Below are 21934 nucleotides of genomic sequence, written 5' to 3' on the forward strand. Positions count from 1 at the left end.
ATACATATAGACAAAAAGACGTAGTAGCAGAAGGAAAAAGAACAACAAGAAAATTTTCGTACCACATACAAATTACCAGACTGATGCAGAAAAAGTAATGCAAGATAATTGATATTATCAGTCATATACAGGTAACAAATTACTTGTACAAGGGAATTAACTGTGACAATCTTAACACAGCCGATACATATATTTGATTTGCTTCCCCTGAAACGCGTACATTTTAGCAAATATAGGAAAAGGCTTCTTGTCTAAATCACGTTGTTCTCATAGTTTCACTAGAAATACACAAGAATGCAATTATTTTTTGTTTGAGAACTACAGAAATGAAGAAGTTATGGAACAGAGCATATTCATTGACGATCCGTTTATATTAGTAATGAAAGGCTCTTCGGTGGTGGTGGTGTTGGTAGTTTTCACTTACTGCCGGATCACGGCAGTAAGCCATATTGAATTCACCAGAGCACAGTTCAACCACCGTATCGTTCCTGGGTAGGATATCAAGCAGTTTACCGGTACTAGTTGCCTTCACTTTCGCAAGGAACTGAAACTTTTGTACATGCCAAAGGAGAGGTACAGTGCGAATGACAGTATAAAGGATTTCATGATCAATCACAACGAAAGTGACCTGCGCCGTCCGGGAATCGAACCCGGGTCGCCCGATTCACAGTCCAACGTTCTACCTATTGAGCTAAAAGTGCGGCTTAAAATGATAGTGGCATGAGTAGGTATCGAACCCAAGACATCACGATTATTAGTCCTGCGCACTACCTACTGAGCTATTCAGGAAATAGGCTCTTCGGCAGGTTATATGTCCATTTATAAACGGCTACGAGCTTCTAGACAGACTGCACTGTATCATTTAATATATAAAATATCTTTATGTCTAATATAATAAACGGACTCACTAAGATTATTGCTTGTAATTTTCTTTTGTTTACGAGTTATAAAGTTAAAACATGTACTTTTCATAAAAAAATCATTGAGCAACCATATGTATAGGTATATAGAAATTCAGAAATGCCAAATGAGAATCAACATTACAGTCGTACAGTAATATATATACATATGAAAAAAAAACTTTACAGAACAAAGTTGCTATTTCATCCTTTATTTTATATGAATGAGATATTGCGTGTATTGCGATATTTTAACAAACAATCATGGCTCCGATGTCGGGTAACTTTAATCAAATGATTGTTTTAATGAGATATATTTTATATATTAATTTCAGGCTACCATTGTAACATTGCTAATCAACTGGAAGACGTTTCTGAACATCTTTTAGTAATTATAAAGTCAATATAACGATAGCCATGTACATTTAAAACTTTTCATAAAGTACAAATCGTGTATTCAGAAATAAATTCATTTATCCCGTTATTCTTGCGCACCAAAATAACGTACGGATTTAGTTTTTATTTGATTTTTATTGGATATTATTAGGATGACCGTCCCTTTATCCCCATGGTAAGCGAATCTTTCTACTTCACATTTTTTAGATGTTAGAACACTGAACCTTAAGCCGTCTTACCAAAATGGCACAGAAAAATCTTCCATTTAAGAATAAATGCATGATAAGGTCGTACTATTGTCTCTAAATTTGTTGTCCAAATGATTTACATTATGTATTCCATTGGACGGAATCGAAGAGGGAATTGATGGTTACGACAGTTAAATTGTGGCGCAATGTCAATTTACCTGCTACAACCAAGGTCTGATGCAAGTATGGCGGGTACTTCACTACTTGACATTCTTTGCTAAATATTCACAAGACTGGTTCCTTTTACGACGTCGAGTAGTGGCCGAATGATGTTACGGTTATCGAATGCCGGAGATGTTCATGCCACTGCCATCAGGGAATTCAAAATTCCTTTGTTTTACTTAAAAGAAACATAACGAAAATGGGGACCCGTACTCTCAGTGCATGATAGGGCGGATGCCCCCCCCCCCCCCCCACACACACACACACACATACTGGTAGGTTACTGGTGTGATGCCACTGATGCTTACTGTGTGAAACTTACACTTAAAAACCTGTTACATATATATCAGGACCCAACATTGGTTTAAGATTTAATAATGTCTGAAAAAATGTTAATGGTGTGTTAGTATGTGTACTTGATGATTGTCTAAGAGTAATTGACCAACAAACTCTCAAAAGGTTACCGAAAGTGCACTTTGTTCTGCGTTGAATTGAAGAAAATGAAATATTCAAAACAAATTTCACCGATAAGATCAGAGATCGAATAAGCAATTTAACCTTAACAATGTCAAAATTTTATAATCCTAGATTATATAAAACAAAACTTACAGGGCATTAATGGACTTAAGACAGGTGATTAGTACTGTATGTTTCTAAATGAAAATCTGATGTAAGCGGCTTAGCATAGTTATTATTAATGTTTTTAAGCCGTTTTTAGTGGACCTTAAAATACAAAATATTATTGATATCGGTGTCTTTGCGAGAATATGGTGGTCATTTAATTAATTTATATTTTTAGATATTTTGGATATCTTTTTTAAAGTTTTTGTGTTTAATATTTCAGTTTGTGTCAGGAAGTAAACATAAAGGTAAGGCTATTTTTTTTATAACAGTCATGTATTTAATAGCAATGCATGTGAATTAACTTAAATAAATTTGAAAACGATCTTAAAAAATCTTAAAACAGCATGAGTTTTATAAAGTGGTATAGTCCGGTATTTCACAAATTGTAGAATTTAACCAGTAGATACCAGTACATGTATACATGTCATTATATATACATTATACATTTTTCACATAACAGTTATGTAAAGAAATATTATTTATGTCTGAACCTAAAAGCTTTTGATTTAATGTACAAAATGTACATGTATATTGATTGAGAGCAATTGTAGTAGATGTGCCATATATTAATAAAAGGCGTTTATGAAATGCTGCATGCCAAAATGTTTCACGAAAAACCAACGTTAAAAATGTACTTATTTTTAAGAAAAGTAAAAAAAATCACTGCCCACTGATTTTGCAGTATTTATCAACATATTTCTATTCTTTGACTAACTCAGTAAGGATCATTTTAGTATATTTTGACTTTTTTTGTAATTTACGTGGATTATAAGTCCCGTTTGCAATGTTTTACTTACTTTCTTTGTTCACTTCTCAATATGTTGTTTTTAAATACATTTTTAAAAAATTATGAATATTAGCATAAATCTGATAGCATGCTGCTTTAAATTGTTTCAATCAAGTTATCAACGACTACAAAGTATTTCATATTGTCTTTTATTGATTAAGATTATCTACTAAGGATTGCCTGTCACACAATAGAATATAAATATTTCTATGATTTAAGAATGGTTGACCTAACAAACAAAAAAATTGTACAATTCTATTGTAGATGTATAGATCAGACAGGTAATTTAATTGTGAATTTTCTCACGTGTGATGTGTTGAATATTGTTTGTCTTCCTTTTGATTGTACATTTTTGTCTGATTTACTTTGACGACAAAGTGTATATGTATACTAACTGTGAAATTATCAGAATCGAACCTGCAAATGTGTGTCATCATCCGAGTCATTCCCCGTTTGTTTTTTAAATATTTTTTCCCCATTATTTTCTTGTTCCCCTTAAATGCAATGTTTCCGCATTAAATGTTTAAACTGTGTCATGTTTCCAGTAACACAACCATACGAAAAACCACACATCTCATGCGTTTGCTTCATTACCTAAAAATAATAAAATCTAACTACATGTAATTGTTTGGTACCGTTACTGTATACAATCGTTTTATATATACTATAGCTAAACGTGAAAAAATGGTTTATTAATATAATATAATATTAAATAAACATAATTTTATTAAAACAAAGCCTGAGCAACTGGGTTAGATATTATGGAAATGTGCCATGGAGTGAAGAAGCTACCTAGGTCCGTGGTTCTACACTGAAAATGCCTGGAGGTCAACCAAAGACTTGGACACTCCATCCATAAAACCTGGAAAATAGCAGCATGGCCTTTATTTAAAGCCCTACCAAAGACACAAAAAACACGAAAGAAATATAATTCAGTTTTTATTGCAGTAAATCAAACAAAATAATTAAGAAAATTCGTACATAATGTAGACTTGTTCGTGTAAAACTAACCGTCTAAGTACTCTTTTTTTCTCCAGGAATCCTCGAAGGGCGAAATCGTCTGCAAGAAAGGACATGACGCCGCATGTAAGTGACCCTTCTTTCTTCGTAGAAATATACGAAGCTATTGTTTTTAGATACATGTAATATGTTTAATAAATGAGGATCAGATATTACAGTAACTTCTAGAATTTGTCCTGATTGATTGAGATACTAGAAAGTCGTACCATTGAAAGGCTTCATCAACGGGTTACACTTTATTTTGATTATATAATAATAAAAAAGAAACAAAATTTAAAATCTTTTCATACTAGTAACAAATGTCAGTGACTTTTTCTCATTTGCCTCAACATTATTAACACAGCAAAATAAACATCAAATCTATTATTCGATTTCAGAGTGGAAGAGTAAGAGTTGGTGGAATCTTTCGAATACAAGGTCAAGGTTATCAAAAACAGGAAACAGATTACCCAGCAGACGGTGCTGCAGCTGCTTCCGGTGTATACATGGCGTCAAACGCACTTCCGGCTGATTCGGAGATGGAAAGTGATGGAGATACTAATCCTATGTTAATTGACGAACTTGTTGGAATAAATAAAACTCTTGAAAAGCAAATAGAGACATTGAGATTACGTTTAGACTTTGATTGTCGTCATCACGAGGCACAGAAGAGCGCAATTTTTGCCGAGACTGCAACGAAATTAAAGTCTAAGTCAGAGGAAATTAATATCCTTAAACAGCAAATTAGTGCCAAAGATGCTACTATCAAAGACATCTCTAGTGAAAATGAAAAGAGGGACAATGAAATAAGTTATCTCCGGCGTCAAATCGAAGCTTTGAATGAAGAAGTTGGCAGTGCTAAAACTTATGCGAATAGTCTGGTATCTGACCTTACTTCCCTAACTAGAGAAAAGGAACGTCTTGAGATGGAAGGAGTGTTTGGAGATAAGGATAAAGAAGTCGATGCGCTTAGAAAAGAGGTCAGTGAACTAAAACTTAATCTTACTACACTGGAATCAGAACTTGCGAAAGCGCGAGAAGTGATCACAAATCAAAGTGGAAAAATAAAATTGATGGATTCTGATAAAAAGTCGCTACAGCTGAAATTCAAAGAGGAATTGGCCAAGGTGTCACATTCTATGCGTTTAGAGGTTGAAAAGATGCGTGACGTCATGAAAAAACAATGGGAAGAAATGCGCGCGCTCAGAGAACAGAATATGTCAATGAGCAGAGACATAAAAGACATTCGTAGTTTGTTGGTCAATGGATGCCTTGACGACGATGCTAAAGTCCAACAGCAACAGGATAGTCAAAGTCACGTGGTACAACAAGAACCGCAAGCTCCTCCCATTACCGTGCCACAGACTGCACGCGGCGGAAAGACAGTGTACAACAGTTTTAATATGGGGGCACTTAAACCTTCACTTCCGATTTTGAATAAAGATAAAAAGAACAATCAACGCAGAAAATGAAAAAAAAATGTACGAAAGTGATTCCTTTGCCATAAATTTGCTATTATGATAGGCTTGTATGGTTTGAAGAAGTATGTTGTAGCACCTTTTGTTTGTTTATTTTACCACTGTCACATAATAAGTCACCTAATTTGTCAAGACATAGTGATATTTCTTGCCATTTTTAACGCTTGTGAAAATAAAGGAGTTTTTACGAGTGATATTTTGTACTTGAGTATTTGAACTTCCTTTTTGCTTGTTGAATTTCAATTGTAACACAGTAATTCTATTAAGTTTAGCGTGAAACATTCCATTATATACATGTATATGTTATGTAATAATATGTCTTCCCAGAAATGTTGCATAAAATATGTTCAAACGATAATTTGTTAACTTATAATTAAAATTCTGTTAATCTTACACATTGTGAGATATTTGTGATATGTTCTTATACATATCATCTATTGCCAACTTTCCGAAACTCACTTCAAGATCACTGAAAATAAAATTTCATATATAGATATCACACATACGACTACATGTATTAAGGGAAATTCATATAAATTCTCCTTTTATACAAGCAAGTTTTTCTTTCTTAGATCATATTTTTATCTATTTTTTTAAAATACCTTCATTCACTTACATGTATTATTTTCCTGATTAATAGAGATAAACTGTTTAAACATTTTAAAAGGTTTTCATGTTATACATGTACATGTATTTACCACGTCTATTTATACCTATAATAACTTAGATAGTAGACATACCCTCTAAACCATCTTTATTTTTCTAAACAAAAATAGTCAAAGTTTCTTTATTATAACATGTTGTTTCCTGAAGTAACCTCGGAGGCTCCCTGAAGTAACCATGGAGGCTCCGTTACTAAAGCGTTGGTTATACGTAAATCGATTTTTAAACATTTTTAACAGTAGTAGAATGACATATTAAATTGAAACATTTAGAGGAAGTTTGATCACTCAATGAGAAAATTTACGAAACATGGTGACCAGACCATACTTTATGAATGTTTTTATTTAATGATAAGTTAAATCTATTGATTTTTGTATCAATGCGATGGTATAATTTTAAGGACTATTGTTTTGATAAAATTCTTCTGATTTGAAGAACGCAAAAAAATCCCCCATTATTGATGTATTAGATGATCAATATCAGAATGATAGGTGTAAAATATCCTTGTATAGAATGACTCAGCTAAACGAAACAAGGCCAGTCTAATCTGTGTTTGTTTCATGTCCTGCGATGGTATTTCTTTTTCTTATTTTCGGGAGTAAAAAACAAAAAACTTGAAAAATCTTAATTGCGATAATATAATTAATAGTCTATATCAATTTTACACATGATACTAACCACAATTAACAATAATGGACAAAGTTGTAACTGGATTTATATAATCTCGGAAGTTCTTTTAAAACATACATCCACAATACTTAGTAATGATAATGTTGAATAAGGATTGCGAATAGTCCGTAAATTACCCGGAAGTCAAGATAGAAACAAACAGCTTATGGCCAAAAATAAATTAAACAGTCTCAGGTTTGTTAAATGACATGTAATCTCTATATGACGTCATTTAGGATTTTCGGAATACCAACAGCTCAAAACCAGAAACAAGCAAGAAACAGTTGAAAAGCCGGTCGATGTAAGAATTGCGAAGTTCTTATCAATTGCAGCTTTTTGTCTCCTTCCACAAAACCCAAATAAAGTATTCTTTAGTAATGAATAAAAATGAAAGAGTTGTTTCAGAAAGACCTAAGTTCGGTACAGTGAGTGTGTATGTTCTGTTAAGAAAAAATAGAATTCTCTTGTTTTGACTTACAAACGGCACAATCTGTCTTTTTATTAAAATATATTTTTAAGCTTATAAGCTTTGTATAAAATGTTTATAAAAACAAATTGTTTCGTAAATTGATCCTGTAACAGTTTTCTTAAACGAAGGGACAATTTGAAATGTTTTATATCAATTAGGTAGAATATGGCCTTGCGACGATGACGATTTAACAAAGGGACATTATATGCTACCATAAATATTGCCTTTAGTAACTTATCAGATCATTCGTTATAGATGATTGGTCGTTAACCATAGAAATATCTGTATAACCGCAGATATATGACGAATTTACATACATATACATTCAGTCCTAATTATTTCTACTTTAAGATCTAAAATAAATAAAAATAGAAGCAAGGTCATGTCGAGTACAACATAAATTTTCTTTGTGTAAAAAAATTATATCTACTGTATTAAGCTTATAACATAAAGAAATCTTAAAATAAAACACAATCAAAATTGAATGATATACATTTGTGTTGTTTAAAAAATCGTTTTTTTCCCCAAGAGACAAGAAATAAGTTTATATATCATCTAAATTATGACTGTTTAGTCAATCTTCAAAGAATATGGCTTATAAGTTGAACGTGTATGATTCAACTATATAATAACAACGGACAAGGAACTACAAAAAGGTGTACAAAAGGACTCTGTGAGTGCGTCGATTTGTTACAATGACCAGGAGAGCTGCACAGTTTATACCGAAAAAACCGGTACCTTTAATTAAAATAGGTGAGTTGTATTTTGTTTTTTGTTTGTTTTGTTATTTTTTCCCTTCGTTTTTCCTTCTTCTGTTTTTAGAGAAGAATATTATACTTATATAAAATACTTGAAATAAATACTGAAGTAAAATACAAATGTAGTTAGAATACCTAAAATGCATTAACTTGAAAGTCGGACTTCAATTCATCATCATCATAACAATGTCATCATTATCACCCTTAACAACAACAATGTCATCATTATCATCCTTAACAACAACAACAATGTCATCATTATCATCCTTAACAACAACAACAATGTCATCATTATAATCCTTAACAACAACAATATTGTCATCATTATCATCCTTAACAACAACAACAACATATATGTCATCATTATCATCCTTAACAACAACAACAGTTATCAACAACACTGTCATCATTATCATCCTTAACAACAACAACAATATCATCATTATCATCCTTAACAACAACAACAATGTCATCATATATCAACAACAACAACAACAACAACAATGTCATCATTATCATCCTGAACAACAACAACAACCATGTCATCATTATCATTCTTAACAACAACAATGTCACCATTATCATCCTTAACAACAACAACAATGTCATCATTATCATCCTTAACACCAACAACAATATCATCATTATCATCCTTAACAACAACAATGTCATCATTATCATCCTTAACAACAACAATAACAATTATCAACAACAATGTCATCATTATCATCCTTAACAACAACAACAATGTCATCATTATCATCCTTAACAACAACAATGTCATCATTATCATCCTTAACAACAACAATGTCATCATTATCATCCTTAACAACAACAACAATGTCATCATTATCATCCTTAACATAAACAAAGTCATCATTATCATCCTTAAGGTAGACCATGGGTAATGGGCACCATAAGGAACTGTTAAATTGACAACATAGGACAGTTATATGTCTTCAAGGTCACCTGTATGCAAAATTTAAATAAAATTTACCATGTGGTTTATGAGTTATGGATATATTTCTGAACTAAGAATTTGCCATTAGAAGGGCTTATTTTCAGAAATGAGGAATCTCTAAATAATCTGTTTTATCATCATTATAAAAAATGTTTTTCTATTGCTCATTGATAATAAACAAATAATAACATTCAGGTAACAAATTACACAATCAAAATGTTTGTTTCTAAACAAAATGTTCTTAATATGAAAAAAAAATGTTACCCTACCCCACCTACTTAAAACACTAATTTTACCATTTTCCTATCTAAAATGCCTTATTCAAAAAAACCTAAAATTTACCATAATGAGGTTTGCCTAAATTTGCTATAAATTTTGGCATTATTTAGCAAATAAATACCTACAATAATTATATAGTTTAAATCAAACCCTTTTTTCTTCCATAAGGGATCAGAGAGATACATAAATAATGTTAATAGGAAAAAAAGAAGAAAAAAAGTTGCCCCTTCTGGGGTTTGAACCCACGCCCCTCAATTTCAATGTAGTTGGCAAGTGATTCTAGCCTATTTAAATACTCTTCAAAGCGGAGGTAATGCATTACCCATGGTCTACCTTAACAACAACAATGTCATCATTATCATCCTTAACATAAACAATGTCATCATTATCAACCTTAACAACAACAGTGTCATCATTATCATCCTTCACAACAATAATGCCATCATTGTAATTCTTAACAACAACAATGTCATCTTTATCAACTTTTAAAACAACAACAACAACAACAACAATGTCATCATTGTCATCCTTTACAACAACAATGGCATCATTATCATCATCAACAGCAAAATCAATAACAAATTATAATTGATAATGGTGATGATGACAATAATGATAGTGATGATGACGTTGATAACAACGTTACACATATCATCATCACTATTATGTGGTACTATCAAAATTTTCAAGATTATTTGTAACAAACAAACATTGTGTCTGACTTGGATATTTACATTTTCATTTATAAAAATGATCTACCATTATGGGCATGTATAAGGTAAAGATGTTACGTATACCCATTAAGTTATTAGCATTTACTGCCCTTGGTAGAATAGAAGAAGTCATTACATATTTTATACCGATTATATATACAATGTACGCAAATCAACAGAAACGATATTCAGAACATATGGGTTTTTTTTCTTTCTTTTTTGTCAACATCATTCAAAGATTGATTTGTCATTTCAAAAAGCACGTATTCCAAACTTGCACGGAAGTTAACGAGGAAAGTTTCATTGTACGCATATAAACGAATGTATTTACAAATGATTATTGTAAAGTAGAATCGACCTTATTGATCACTGAAAGACGTTTTTCAATTCTATACTGCAAAAATAAACACCGCCTTTCATATCTGCCACTTTATTTACATAGGCTTATATGATATTTATGTACTCACTCCCGTGAATAAGTAGTCGAGTATGGAAATGATGACGATAATAAAGTTAATTTCATCGCAATATCTCGGCCCTTTTCATCAAGAAGCGGGTAAGAATTTAGACCAACTCCGTATTATTTCCGAGATGATTTTCAATAATCAGCCAGGTGTTCCGAATGTTACATAAGTCATGATGCGACTTTTATTCATTTGAAGGTGCGTGGCCTTGAAGCATATACTCATATATGGTACTGAGCAACTATAAAGTCAGTTCTTTAAAGCAGAATTTTGAATATTTGGTGTTTCTCCACTCACTTTCAGAACATTTTTAGGAATTAACTCCCTTTTAAAGTAATGTTACATGTCTAATTATTGGCTATCTGGTATCTATCTTTGTCATATTCTTACTTGTTTATACCACATGTCAATAAACAAATTTACAATTTATATGCATTTATTTTCTTCCAATGATTGTTATTATCTTAAATGTTTCTGGGATTGTTTTTTTATCAATTCATTTGTAAATAAGATTGTTATAATTATGTCTATTAACGGAATAATTTTAATGAACACGAAATTAGTTCACACCTACATGTGTATTGGTAACAGATGGTTTAAGCCAATGAAAACAGGTCAATATTATTATACTCAGGCAGAGAAAAAGTGTGCAAAGAGTAAATCGATAATCTTTATGTAGCCAGCAAACTTTGAATTGCAAGTATTTTTTCATATCTTTTCGGCAGAATAAAGTTTTCGAGGATTCGTATCGTAAAATGGCTGCCATTTACAGTATCAAGTGATTATCCCAAGCACCACCGCGACTTTGCGCGGGAATTTTAATTATAGCTAACCTCGGCGCGTATACCTTTTTCATATTTTATTGTAATAAATATTAACAAACTGTGTCTTTCGGTTTTTTTTATCAATATATAACCAATAATGAGGTTAATATGAATAAATAATCATATCTCAAATCTTTGAGTGTATTAAAAAGGTTTTTAATTTCCTGTAATTTTATTTTGTGATTATGCTTCAAAGCAGTCAATTGACCGTGAATTTTCTTTTCATATTTTGATTTCCTTGAAATCATTTTTCTCATCTGAAAGCATGCAACTTTAATATGGTGATACATTAATTACATTCCATGAAAATGTTTAAAGATATAAAATATCTCATGACATGTTTATTCATTTTACATTACAACAAAAAGTAGTATGCAATCGTACCTATATTACATACGAATGTATGTAATATTTTTCTTGTTTATATTACATTAGTCGTGTTATGAACAGAGTCCTGATTCCGTACAGTGAATATTGAACCTTTTGTAGGGGATTTCTTTATTACGCACTATTTGATGTAGTGACAAGAGTTAAATCGAAATGTGTAAATTAGAAACTTAATTTTCATGGATACTTTCGTCAAGGTATTGCTTCTTTTTTATTTCTCTTCATTTTCATTACGTAGCTGTAGCCCATTCCCTTTAAAAATATATTTTACCCAAAATCATTCAAAATTTCTGTGTTTACACTTTAAACACCCACTGTAACAGTTGTAGCAACAAGTATAGATCCAGACCTGTCTGTCTGGCCAGGGTCTTTACTTTTGATTGGTCAATAATACCATTTTAATATACTGTGACAGTGGGTAGTTCTAAACTTAAAACAGGGTGAGACTTTTACACAATTTATGCAGGGTAAGGGCTAAAATTCCGTGCTATATTGCAGACAAGTAATACAAATACATCGTGATTTTGTGAAAAAAGGACAATTTGACCATTGCTATAAGTCGGTTATATAGACACTTTATACAAAGATTTATACCGATCTAAATCGATGATGTTATATATCCTTCATTATTCCCCGCAGTAAATTATTTTGAACATGAATTAAATTGATAATGTATCCCCATTTTAAAACTCCAATATGCCGTACCTTATCTATTAAATTTCTAAAAATCGATCACCGATCGCGCACCGAATAATGGTCGGGGTCAATATTTATTTGTTTGTTTCCAAAATTTTCAAACCTAAACAAGATTGCTTTACAGAATACAGTATCTTTGACCAACTTTTTATCATTCTTTTCAAAAGATTTGACATCATTACGTGTATCAATTTCAGATTGTCAGATGTGTTTTAAAATTGTGAATGTTATTTTAAAAAATTGATAATTTACATGTGTTTAATTTATTGGTTAAGCGAGTTGGTTAAAGTTAAGAAATAACACTTATCTCTCAAATTAAACCGAATACTTTTTAAAAAAAGGAATATCAGAATGTAAACTGGAACATAGCTCGAACTGGAGCATACTTTGTTTAAAGAATGTGACATTGTGTAACATTTTGTGACATTGTGTTAGATTGTGTGACATTATAATTATTATTATCACATCATGGATTTTATTAAACATAAAATATAGGAATGCATAAACTTACAGCGTATTATAAAGGTGAGTAATAGCGGTAATTTTTCAAACTTTCAAAGTTTTCAAAAATGAACTAACAACAATGCTACTCTTATTTGCTTCCGTTTGTCGTATGTTTTCATTCAGTAAAACTGGACCATAATAAAACTATTATATGTTATAGCCGACAGAAGTGGCTGTACTGTGGACTGCATTATATTCAGAAATGTATACCTTTGGATAAAACGACTTTATTTACTCTTTAAATATCTCTCTTTATCATTTATCATGCCAAACGTTATTTTATCTACTTTAAAAAGGTAAATGCATATACATCCGACACCAAATAAGTTATGAAATGGCTATTCTTCGTGACTTAGTTATGGTAAAAACCAACTGAATATTGTATTATTTTGTCATTTATAATTAGTTAACAATTAGTTAACAACAGTTTAACAAGTTTCACAACTCAGACTGGTTAAGTTGACATAATTGTGCGTCTTCTCTAACTTATAATATATCCCAAAAATATACCATTTTTAAAGTGGCTACAGCTAAGTTATTTCATACTTGGACAATTAGGCCTTCAACTTGATGAGACTTACATTGATATTGAGCCATTAATGATCTTGACATTCAAGGTCAAGTTATTTAATTGATTTTATTTTTGCTGTTACTGGCTATAAGTTTATTAATATATGTTTTTCTGATAGGTAGTTTGACATAATTCAGTCCCATTTAAGACCGTTTTTATTCAAATTGGCTTCAGAAGACTTTATTACCTAGTTATCTCCCTTTATCTTTTTTTACCAATATAATATACTCTTTTACCAAGGCAATTAATTGTTTTTATTATTGCTACACAGATGAAACATAATAATATAGAGCGAGTTTGAATTTGGCTTCAGACAACATATTTTTCGAAAACTTTAGTGATAGTTCTAGTTTTTTCCAGGGGTCAAAATACACGAGCATTTACAAGCATGATTCAATAGCTTTACATTTTACAACATTAGAATTTATTCCGAACACTGCTAGTATGCTGCTAGTTTGCTAGTTTGTCTCAGGCAAAGATTTCTCTTTCTGGTTTTCATTTTTCAATTAAAAAAATGTGTATATGTATAAGAAATAATCCTGTAAAGAAATAATGTTTAAATTATGTTTGAATATTTCATTCGATTGAGGATCTGCATGAAACACGCTGAAACGGATTTCAAAAAATCGATTTGAGTTGTATATTTCAATCATTTAATTCATTTTTTCCCTATTGCTAATGCACTATCATCATATGAGCATTATATTGCTTTCAAAACAGATCTGTAGATCGCGGGTTTTACATATATTAAGAAATTTATAAGCAATTAAAGTTAGCGCAAAGCCTTTCTTTGGTGTCAAAGTTGAAAAGTTTGTAAACTCAATCAGACCTAGTCTTGCATGTGATCGCATTAAATGGATAGTGTAGTGGGATTTTAATATTAAACTTTAAGACGTAGAGTGTCTTGTATACAAATATTGCACTTCTGTTTGTATATTGTGAGTGTTTCCATAAAATGGTTGACGATGATAGTTAAAAAAGTTTTACAAAATTGGAATAAAAGGACACTATAATGGAATCAAGGGCAAAAGCGCTGTCGATGGCGCATGAAATAATACTTCGGCGAATTGGTAATTTCAGTTTCATAATTATATAAAAATATTGTACATGTATTAACTAAAGACAGAGAAAGTTTGTATTTACATTTGGGTTTTCTTTTTGCGTACCTCATTTAAATTTATTGTTATTATAAATTTTTAATCTTACATCGAAAATCGATATATTTTTATTACTAACACATCACCCGGGAACAAATATAAATTCAGCAGCTTCTAGTCAAAACAAGAATGTTAATAATTTAAATGTAAAACCATTGTTTATATGAAAGGGACTCCACTGAGATTTTTTGACATGGCGGGACTGGATTTTTCTTTTCGAGATAAATTCTCCATTTAATGTATTAAACGTTCAGACCAATCACTTTTATGCAAATTTCAGATCATTCGCTTGCAACAATAATTTGATTGTTACAAATGACCCAAAAGCGAAAAGCGTTGCAACGCTTTTCACTCAAATCGGGCTTAGAATATCACAAAAATATAATTTTCAATTTATTTTTGAGTATATTTCTGTATCATCTTTTGCAAATCTTTCTGTTTTAAGTGCACCTGCTCATCTATGTAAGAAATTTAAATTCCATGTTTTTAGGCTTTTGGACCTCAGTGGAGTTCCTTTAAAGCAGAAACACGTTTATGATCATTGTAATATGTACATGATATGTTTAAAGTAAAATTTAAAAAAATGCCCTGCATTGTGACCAGGTCTATGTTGTGAGCCAGGGGCTGATGGTTACGTCAGTTACATAGATTTTAGTATGTCTGGCGCCAAAACTAAAAAGAAAAATTCGATTTAAAATTGAGATGTACTCGTAAACGAGACACGATGTCTTCAATATAATTTCTTCATTTATATAATCCAGTAAGTCTTTAATAAAATAATGCAATAAAAATGTCATAGTGGTTTCAATATAGAAATTGCATTAGAACTAGAGGCAAAAATATGGCACCTTCACTAATATGACAATATCATTGCTATGGAAACAGGAAAAGGACAGTCATTGTTGATTTGCCATACATGAAAAACCACAAATTTGTAACTTTTTTTTATTTTCTAATGCCAATATTTAATCCTCGACAGGCCATTTAAATGCGTATCATTATCAAATAATTGGATATGTTCCAAGAGATTGGTCAGTGGGGACTTTAAAAATAATCTGATTTATTTAATAATATATTTCTGTTTCAGTCACCTCTGATCCTTATTTAACAACTTCTGAAGGGGAAATCAAAATATACAACGTAATCTGACCACAATCCATAACTACAAAAATGATAATTTTCCTGTACATTTGAACATGCTAATATATAAAACTTGTGTGGTAACATGTGTATATTCAATGATTTGAGAAAATACCAAGTTAGTAGTAATGATTCGTGTATAAAAGTGAAGACAATTTATTCAAAGCAACGTTCATAAAAAAATTTAACTCAGAAGGAAAACAAAAATGGTTTGTCGATATCCAATACCCTATTCAATCATTATCGGCCTGTGTTGTAACAATTTAAAAATAACGAATTAATAAATCGTTTGTCAAGTATAAAGCAATGAGTCGACCGACACAACTGTAAACAAAGTACCGTAATAAGGTTTCTTTAAGTAAATACAAGTGTTTTGCTTAGTTGTTTTAGAATATGATATTTTTACCAGAAAAGCGATTAGAAGCAAGTTATCCCTTTATCCATTCAGAAGATATTTTAATATTTATATGGGACGCTAGATCTGTGTGTGTCCATGACATAATGGTTTCAGTTGCGACTTGTTAAATGGAAAACATGTGCACTCGTATTTGTCGAAAAATTTGTTTTAATAAACTGTTTAGTGCAATGTATTATTTGTCTTAAAGAGAAGTATAATGTACTTTTGTTTATGCATACTATTTTTGTGCTTCAGGGTCAGCCATGGCGACTGGTGGTACAGTAATGGCGCCCGGTGATAGGACTGATTCTTCCAGGGTAAGTTTCCGCCGGTACATTACACGTGTTTGTTCAATAGTTTATCAATATTGTTTATCTAAATATATTAACAGTTCGTTATCTCAAAATGCCTCGTATGTTGACAACGACATTAGCCGAAATCAAGTTGAACAAAACACTATGATTTTTGAAAGGTCTTAGGCATAAATAAAACATTTAAATGTATTATTTCGCAAAATACAATCTTAATATATCTCTTAAGATAAAATTAAAAAAAAAAGTTATTATAATTGTACAATTTTAGGACAAACTTGGTATTCAAGGTCATGGCTTAATGACAACTCGTTCCCAAGATGGTTCCCTCGGTCTTCCATCCAACGAGCCATCGCCGTCCGTTTCCCGGCCTTCAACGGCTACTTCCGGTGAAAGCCCTGCGGACGGAATAAGCAGTATTTCTATGCCTCCAGAAGCTGTTGGTGTTTTAGAAACCGTGATCAATATGAATAAAGCATTAGAACAACAAATAGATACTCTAAGAATGAGATTGACTGTTGAATCAAAGAATCATGACACTGAAAAATATAAAATCATTAAGGAGAAAGAGAAGGAAATAGATAAAAAGGAATCTGAAATAGATGATTTAAAAGATTCATTGGTTCATAGAGATGAAAGGGTGACATGCTTAGTTAAAGAAGCACAAGTAAAGGACTTTCAAATTCAGCAAAAAGAGAAAGAAATAAATGATTTAAAAGAACTTGTAAAACAAACAGAAGGCTACGCAGAGCAGTTACAGAAACGAGTAGGAAGGCTAAAAGATGATAAACATAAATTAGAGACTGAAACTGGTTATAAGGAGCAAAGCGAAGAAATACGAAAGCTTAAACATGAAATAGTGTCAATGAAGGAGAAAGTGACAATAATGGAAAAAGAACTTGGTAAGGCAAGAAATATTATAGATCAGCAAAATACAAAAATAAGTGGAATGGAAGCTGAAAAGGGTGCTATGAGTGAAAAGTTTAAAGAGGAACTCGAGAGAGCGAGTAAAGCTATGCGATCGGAGGTTGAACGGATGAGAGAAGTGATGAAACAGCAGTATATGGAAATGAGGAATTTACGCGAACAAAACATTGAAATTTCAAGTGATGTAAGAGACATTAAAGACATTCTGTTAAACGGTACACTGAAAAAGGAACCGGAAATAAAAACAAAAACTACGGAAAAAATTGATGTTAATAATTTCAAATCACCTCGTCCAATGCACAAAAGTCCAAACTTTGGAATGCGGATGCCTTTGACGTCACGACAGGCTCCAGCACCGAAACTAAACTCAACGGTTCGAACATCGATGCCTTCGATGTCGACTACGCGAGGACAAACACAAGGGAAGGCACAAAGTTTGCCGCCAATATCAAAAGCCAATGAAACGACTACAGGGAAGTGGATACCAGCAGGAGGAACGCATCGGCAGGCAACACTAAACGTTCGTTCCGCCAAGGGTGGCAGACGATAACTCGCAAGGAATGTTTAAATAATAATGAGGTGTTTTAGAACGGGTTTGGCAAATTGCTTAATGCTAAATAGAGTCCGCTTCGATTTTTATACTGACGACCGCTAATACTAGATTAGCAAAGTGATCTCATAGAGAAATTATCTGCTCTCTTGTAGTTTGTGAAACGTTTGAACACATTTTTGAGTGTAAACTTTGGAGTAAGAATGGATATTGCTTGTCTGATGAAACAACAGATTGCCAGACAGTAAAATAGACATTTCCTTAATTATTTCAGGGTTTTAAACTTATCAAGATTGCCATTCATTATCATCCCTTCTTGTATGATCACTTCAAGTGACGTCATCATTTATGGAAACTGATTCCTACGCTTTGCTAGCAAGTTTGTTCCAATGGCACATTGAAATTTTATAATATTGTTTTGTTAATGTCTGAAAACAAATACATCCAAGGAACGAAAGACAAAGTTTGCATGCTAAGTTCTATATATCGACATGTAATCACGGAACGTTATCATGATTTGCTGCTAAAGAACAGTAAAACGAAGCCCAATCTGACCTAAGTTCAGATCTACTTATTTCTTACAGTGTAGCGTTTTAGAAGCTGGTCAGATCAGATTGAACGAAACCAACGTGGAAACGGGTAACCAAGTGCATTCTGGAAATTCATTATCATACTGGAATTTTAACCTGTGATATGTCATCAAGCGTTCTGTGATATCACGTGACATAATGAAGCGTTTCATTCTGTAAATGGCATATACAGTGCCAAGTTTGACAGATAATATTTCATGCCAGGTGACACTTCTGGCACATTTAGTTCTTTTTATTATGGTTTTAATTGCTTGTGTATATTTATTAAAATGTTTTGGCATTAAAACAGCTATGTTAAATATCTCTTGAATTGTTGAATTAATACTGGTATACCTAAAATGACTAACAGCATATTCACAAGGTGTTCGCATGACACTTGGTTATACAGAATACATGATGGCAATGCGTGCACTGATGGCTTTCCTAACGTCATACATGTAAATCATTAAAATCAGAAAGCAGCTTAGTAGTATCCCCACGACGATTGTGCATGCACCTTCTCACAGGACACAGTACAATGTCACTACCAGTTTTTGAACCACAGTCATGAGGTATAGGTGATACAAAGTCAGCAACATAATCATCTTGTGTCGCCTCTTCAGAGTAGTGGCGAAATATAGTGATCACTTCTCCGTCGTCTGTCTGTCCATCTGTCACAAAACTTGTCAGGACTACTCCTCATAAATAACTGGTGCAATTTCATCCGAACTATACAGGAATGATCAGTACCAATTCTAACGCATTTTCCAGTTCAATGATTTTTGTCAGAGTTATGGCCCTTTTTTAAGTTTGTCCGAACTACTCCTCTTATCCCACTAATGCAATTTCAATGAAAACTTTACAGGATTGATCTGTAGCTCAAGTCCTTGTGCATATTGCATGGGTTTTCCTGTTGAATGAATTTTGGCCGAGTTATGGGCCTTGAATAAAATCAAAGTGCTGCAGCACTGAATGCGACGGACATGCAACCGGGGAGACAATTAGGGGTTTTTTAGAAAAAAAAAATAAACACAAAATATATAACAGAGAAAATTTGTTCCATACAAGGAGCAATATATTTTGTGTCCCAATCTGATATAATCCAGATTTTCTACTTTCAAGCAGAATGAAATATATGCCTAAAACCCTGGTCAAACTTGTAAATCAGTGTCATCATCGATTTATTCCAAGAAATGATATGTAAATGGAAAAAAAAACTTTCAACGAAATATTTCTAAAATAAAACCATGCAAATAGACTTCAAGCATAATACATTATACCACGGATAAATCCGTGATTATACATGTGAGAATGTTATTTAGAATTGCTTCGTGTTTTAACATAGCGGGCATATAGACAATAAAATATAAGTCATTTGTATTTTTATTTCTTTTGGATATGTACGTCTCATTAAAAATATTTTTGGTTAAAATCATCAGCAATTAATAGTCACTGTCTTTTTTTAGATTTTTTTTATTTGCAAGGGCCAGAGCACATCGTTTTTATTTTAATCTAAATGTCACAATTTTTTTTAAAAGCACTATAGTGTTTAGTTGTCCTTTTCATTTTCACACTAAATTACATTTTCAACTTGTTTGCTTCTTACAATTGTATAAAATTTCTAAAAGTATTGCATGTGAACAAAGTAAGTATCCGCTGGTTTATAACATGTATAATGTGTACTCCCTACTGTCCGAAAATCAGCACAGGTAAAGCAGAATCTAGTTTTAGAATAGCGAAGGTTAACTCATATCGTGACCTAGAAAATGTATCTAATTTATTAATAACTGCTGAATATTCAGCTAAATCCGCGGTATGAGTCACGAAAATAGCTCTTCGATCTTTTATTAATGCGCGAGTTATTCTAGAGTCCAAAAATCTTTTGATTTGTTAATAATAATGTTTTGTATAATGTAGAAATATTTATTTCCTACTAATAATTTCTTGGAACTCAGAGCTTACACCTTTATTATAGTATAATTTGCTGTCCTACTTTTTCGACAGCGGTAAATCGTTTCGGCAGTAATTTGCATAATTGCGCAATAATACTACGGGACTACAACGTTTTTATCAATCATATACGTCCATATTTTAACTTGGATAACTTAATTTGAAATTGAAAAGGCTAAATATGGAAGATTTTAAGATATATCCCGACATAGTATGGGAGTTTTAAAGGATCAAATTCATGTACTTTTTCTTGGGCTGTTAATCGGTTGAGGACACTTTGCGCGAGTGTAGCAGACGAAATCCCATGTAGATGACTTAGCTCTGAACGCGCCTGAGGGCGCGTCCGTCGCAAAAAGATGTTTTATTGTGTGTTGCCAGATAAAAGCTTGTCCAGGCTACTTCTCAAACACTACTGTTGCAATTTCATTCTAACTTTAGAGGAATGTTTAGTACTAACTCTAGTTGTGCATATGGGGTTTTCATGGTCCAATGAATTTTGTCGGAGCTATGGCCCTTTAATAATTTAATTTATTTTTTAAAGTTTATCCGGACGACTCGTCTTATACTACTAATGAAATTTCTATGAAACTTTACAAGATTGATTGGTAGGTAACGTACTTGTGCATATTACACGGTTTTCAGCTTGAAAATTTTTGCCCAGTTATGGCCCTTGAAAGAAAAGGGTGTTAATAAAGTGTGTCAGGACTCCTCTTATGTCACTAATGCAATTTCAATGAAACTTTACACGAATGATTGGTAGGTCAAATACTTGTACATAATACACACGTTTACAGCTTGGTTATTGCCATTGAATATAAAAGGTGTTTTTTTGTATGTTGCCAGCTACACAGAAGTTTGTCTTGACTACTCGTGCAATTTCATAACTTTAGGGGAATGATCAATACCATGTCTCAGTGTCTAATTGAGCATCTCATCAATATTTTTCGGTTCATTGATGTTTGTTAGAGTTATTTTAGTTTTGAAATTTTTCCAGACTACTCCAGTTATACCACTCATGCAATTTCAATGAAACTTTACAGGATTGATTGATAGCTCACATTCTTGTGCATATCACACAGGGTTTAAGGTTGAATGATTTTTTTTGCTGAGTTATGGCTATCGTGAGGCACACATTTGATCAATGATCGAGATAGTTTTGAAGTCTACAAATTTGAGAATTTGACAGTAAACAAACTTAAGAGCTATATAAGACTTGTATACCTAGACAGTAAAACTCTTGTTTAAGACCACCTGTAAGAATAACCCTGGAAATAAAAGCCGTTTTTTGATAATCCTTTCTTGATAATTTGGAACAAAAATAACTTCAGATATAGAAAGGCCATATTTTGTCTTTCCATTAGGTGACCCTCACAGGTTTGACT

The 21934-nt window shown here is 32.2% G+C and overlaps 2 protein-coding genes across 6 annotated transcripts; both read left to right on the forward strand.

Moving 5' to 3' along the window:
* The first annotated feature begins 1281 nt into the window (after positions 1-1281).
* LOC132717065 (uncharacterized) lies at positions 1282-5963 on the forward strand. Of its 2 annotated transcripts, XM_060700457.1 has the most exons (5): positions 1282-1470; positions 2550-2574; positions 3381-3397; positions 4154-4202; positions 4514-5963. In XM_060700457.1, the coding sequence occupies exons 1-5, from the start codon at positions 1448-1450 to the stop codon at positions 5585-5587; spliced, it is 1188 nt and encodes a 395-aa protein (XP_060556440.1). In that variant the 5' UTR covers positions 1282-1447; the 3' UTR covers positions 5588-5963. The 2 variants fall into 2 exon arrangements, with proteins under 2 accessions (XP_060556440.1, XP_060556441.1); XM_060700458.1 differs by lacking the exon at positions 3381-3397 and having other exon boundaries at positions 1292-1470.
* A 2030-nt stretch (positions 5964-7993) lies between these two features.
* Positions 7994-18910, forward strand: LOC132717082 (chromosome partition protein Smc-like). 4 transcript variants are annotated; one of them, XM_060700480.1, is made up of 3 exons: positions 7994-8147; positions 16501-16562; positions 16828-18910. In XM_060700480.1, the coding sequence occupies exons 1-3, from the start codon at positions 8090-8092 to the stop codon at positions 18031-18033; spliced, it is 1326 nt and encodes a 441-aa protein (XP_060556463.1). In that variant the 5' UTR covers positions 7994-8089; the 3' UTR covers positions 18034-18910. The 4 variants fall into 4 exon arrangements, with proteins under 4 accessions (XP_060556463.1, XP_060556466.1, XP_060556465.1 ...); XM_060700483.1 differs by lacking the exon at positions 7994-8147 and adding an exon at positions 11856-11977 and having other exon boundaries at positions 16828-18908; XM_060700482.1 differs by lacking the exon at positions 7994-8147 and adding an exon at positions 12810-13001 and having other exon boundaries at positions 16828-18909.
* The last annotated feature ends 3024 nt before the right edge of the window (positions 18911-21934 follow it).

Source organism: Ruditapes philippinarum, unplaced genomic scaffold, assembly GCF_026571515.1.
Source record: "Ruditapes philippinarum isolate M1 unplaced genomic scaffold, ASM2657151v2 ctg61_1_1_1_1, whole genome shotgun sequence".
Lineage (NCBI taxonomy): Eukaryota > Metazoa > Mollusca > Bivalvia > Venerida > Veneridae > Ruditapes > Ruditapes philippinarum.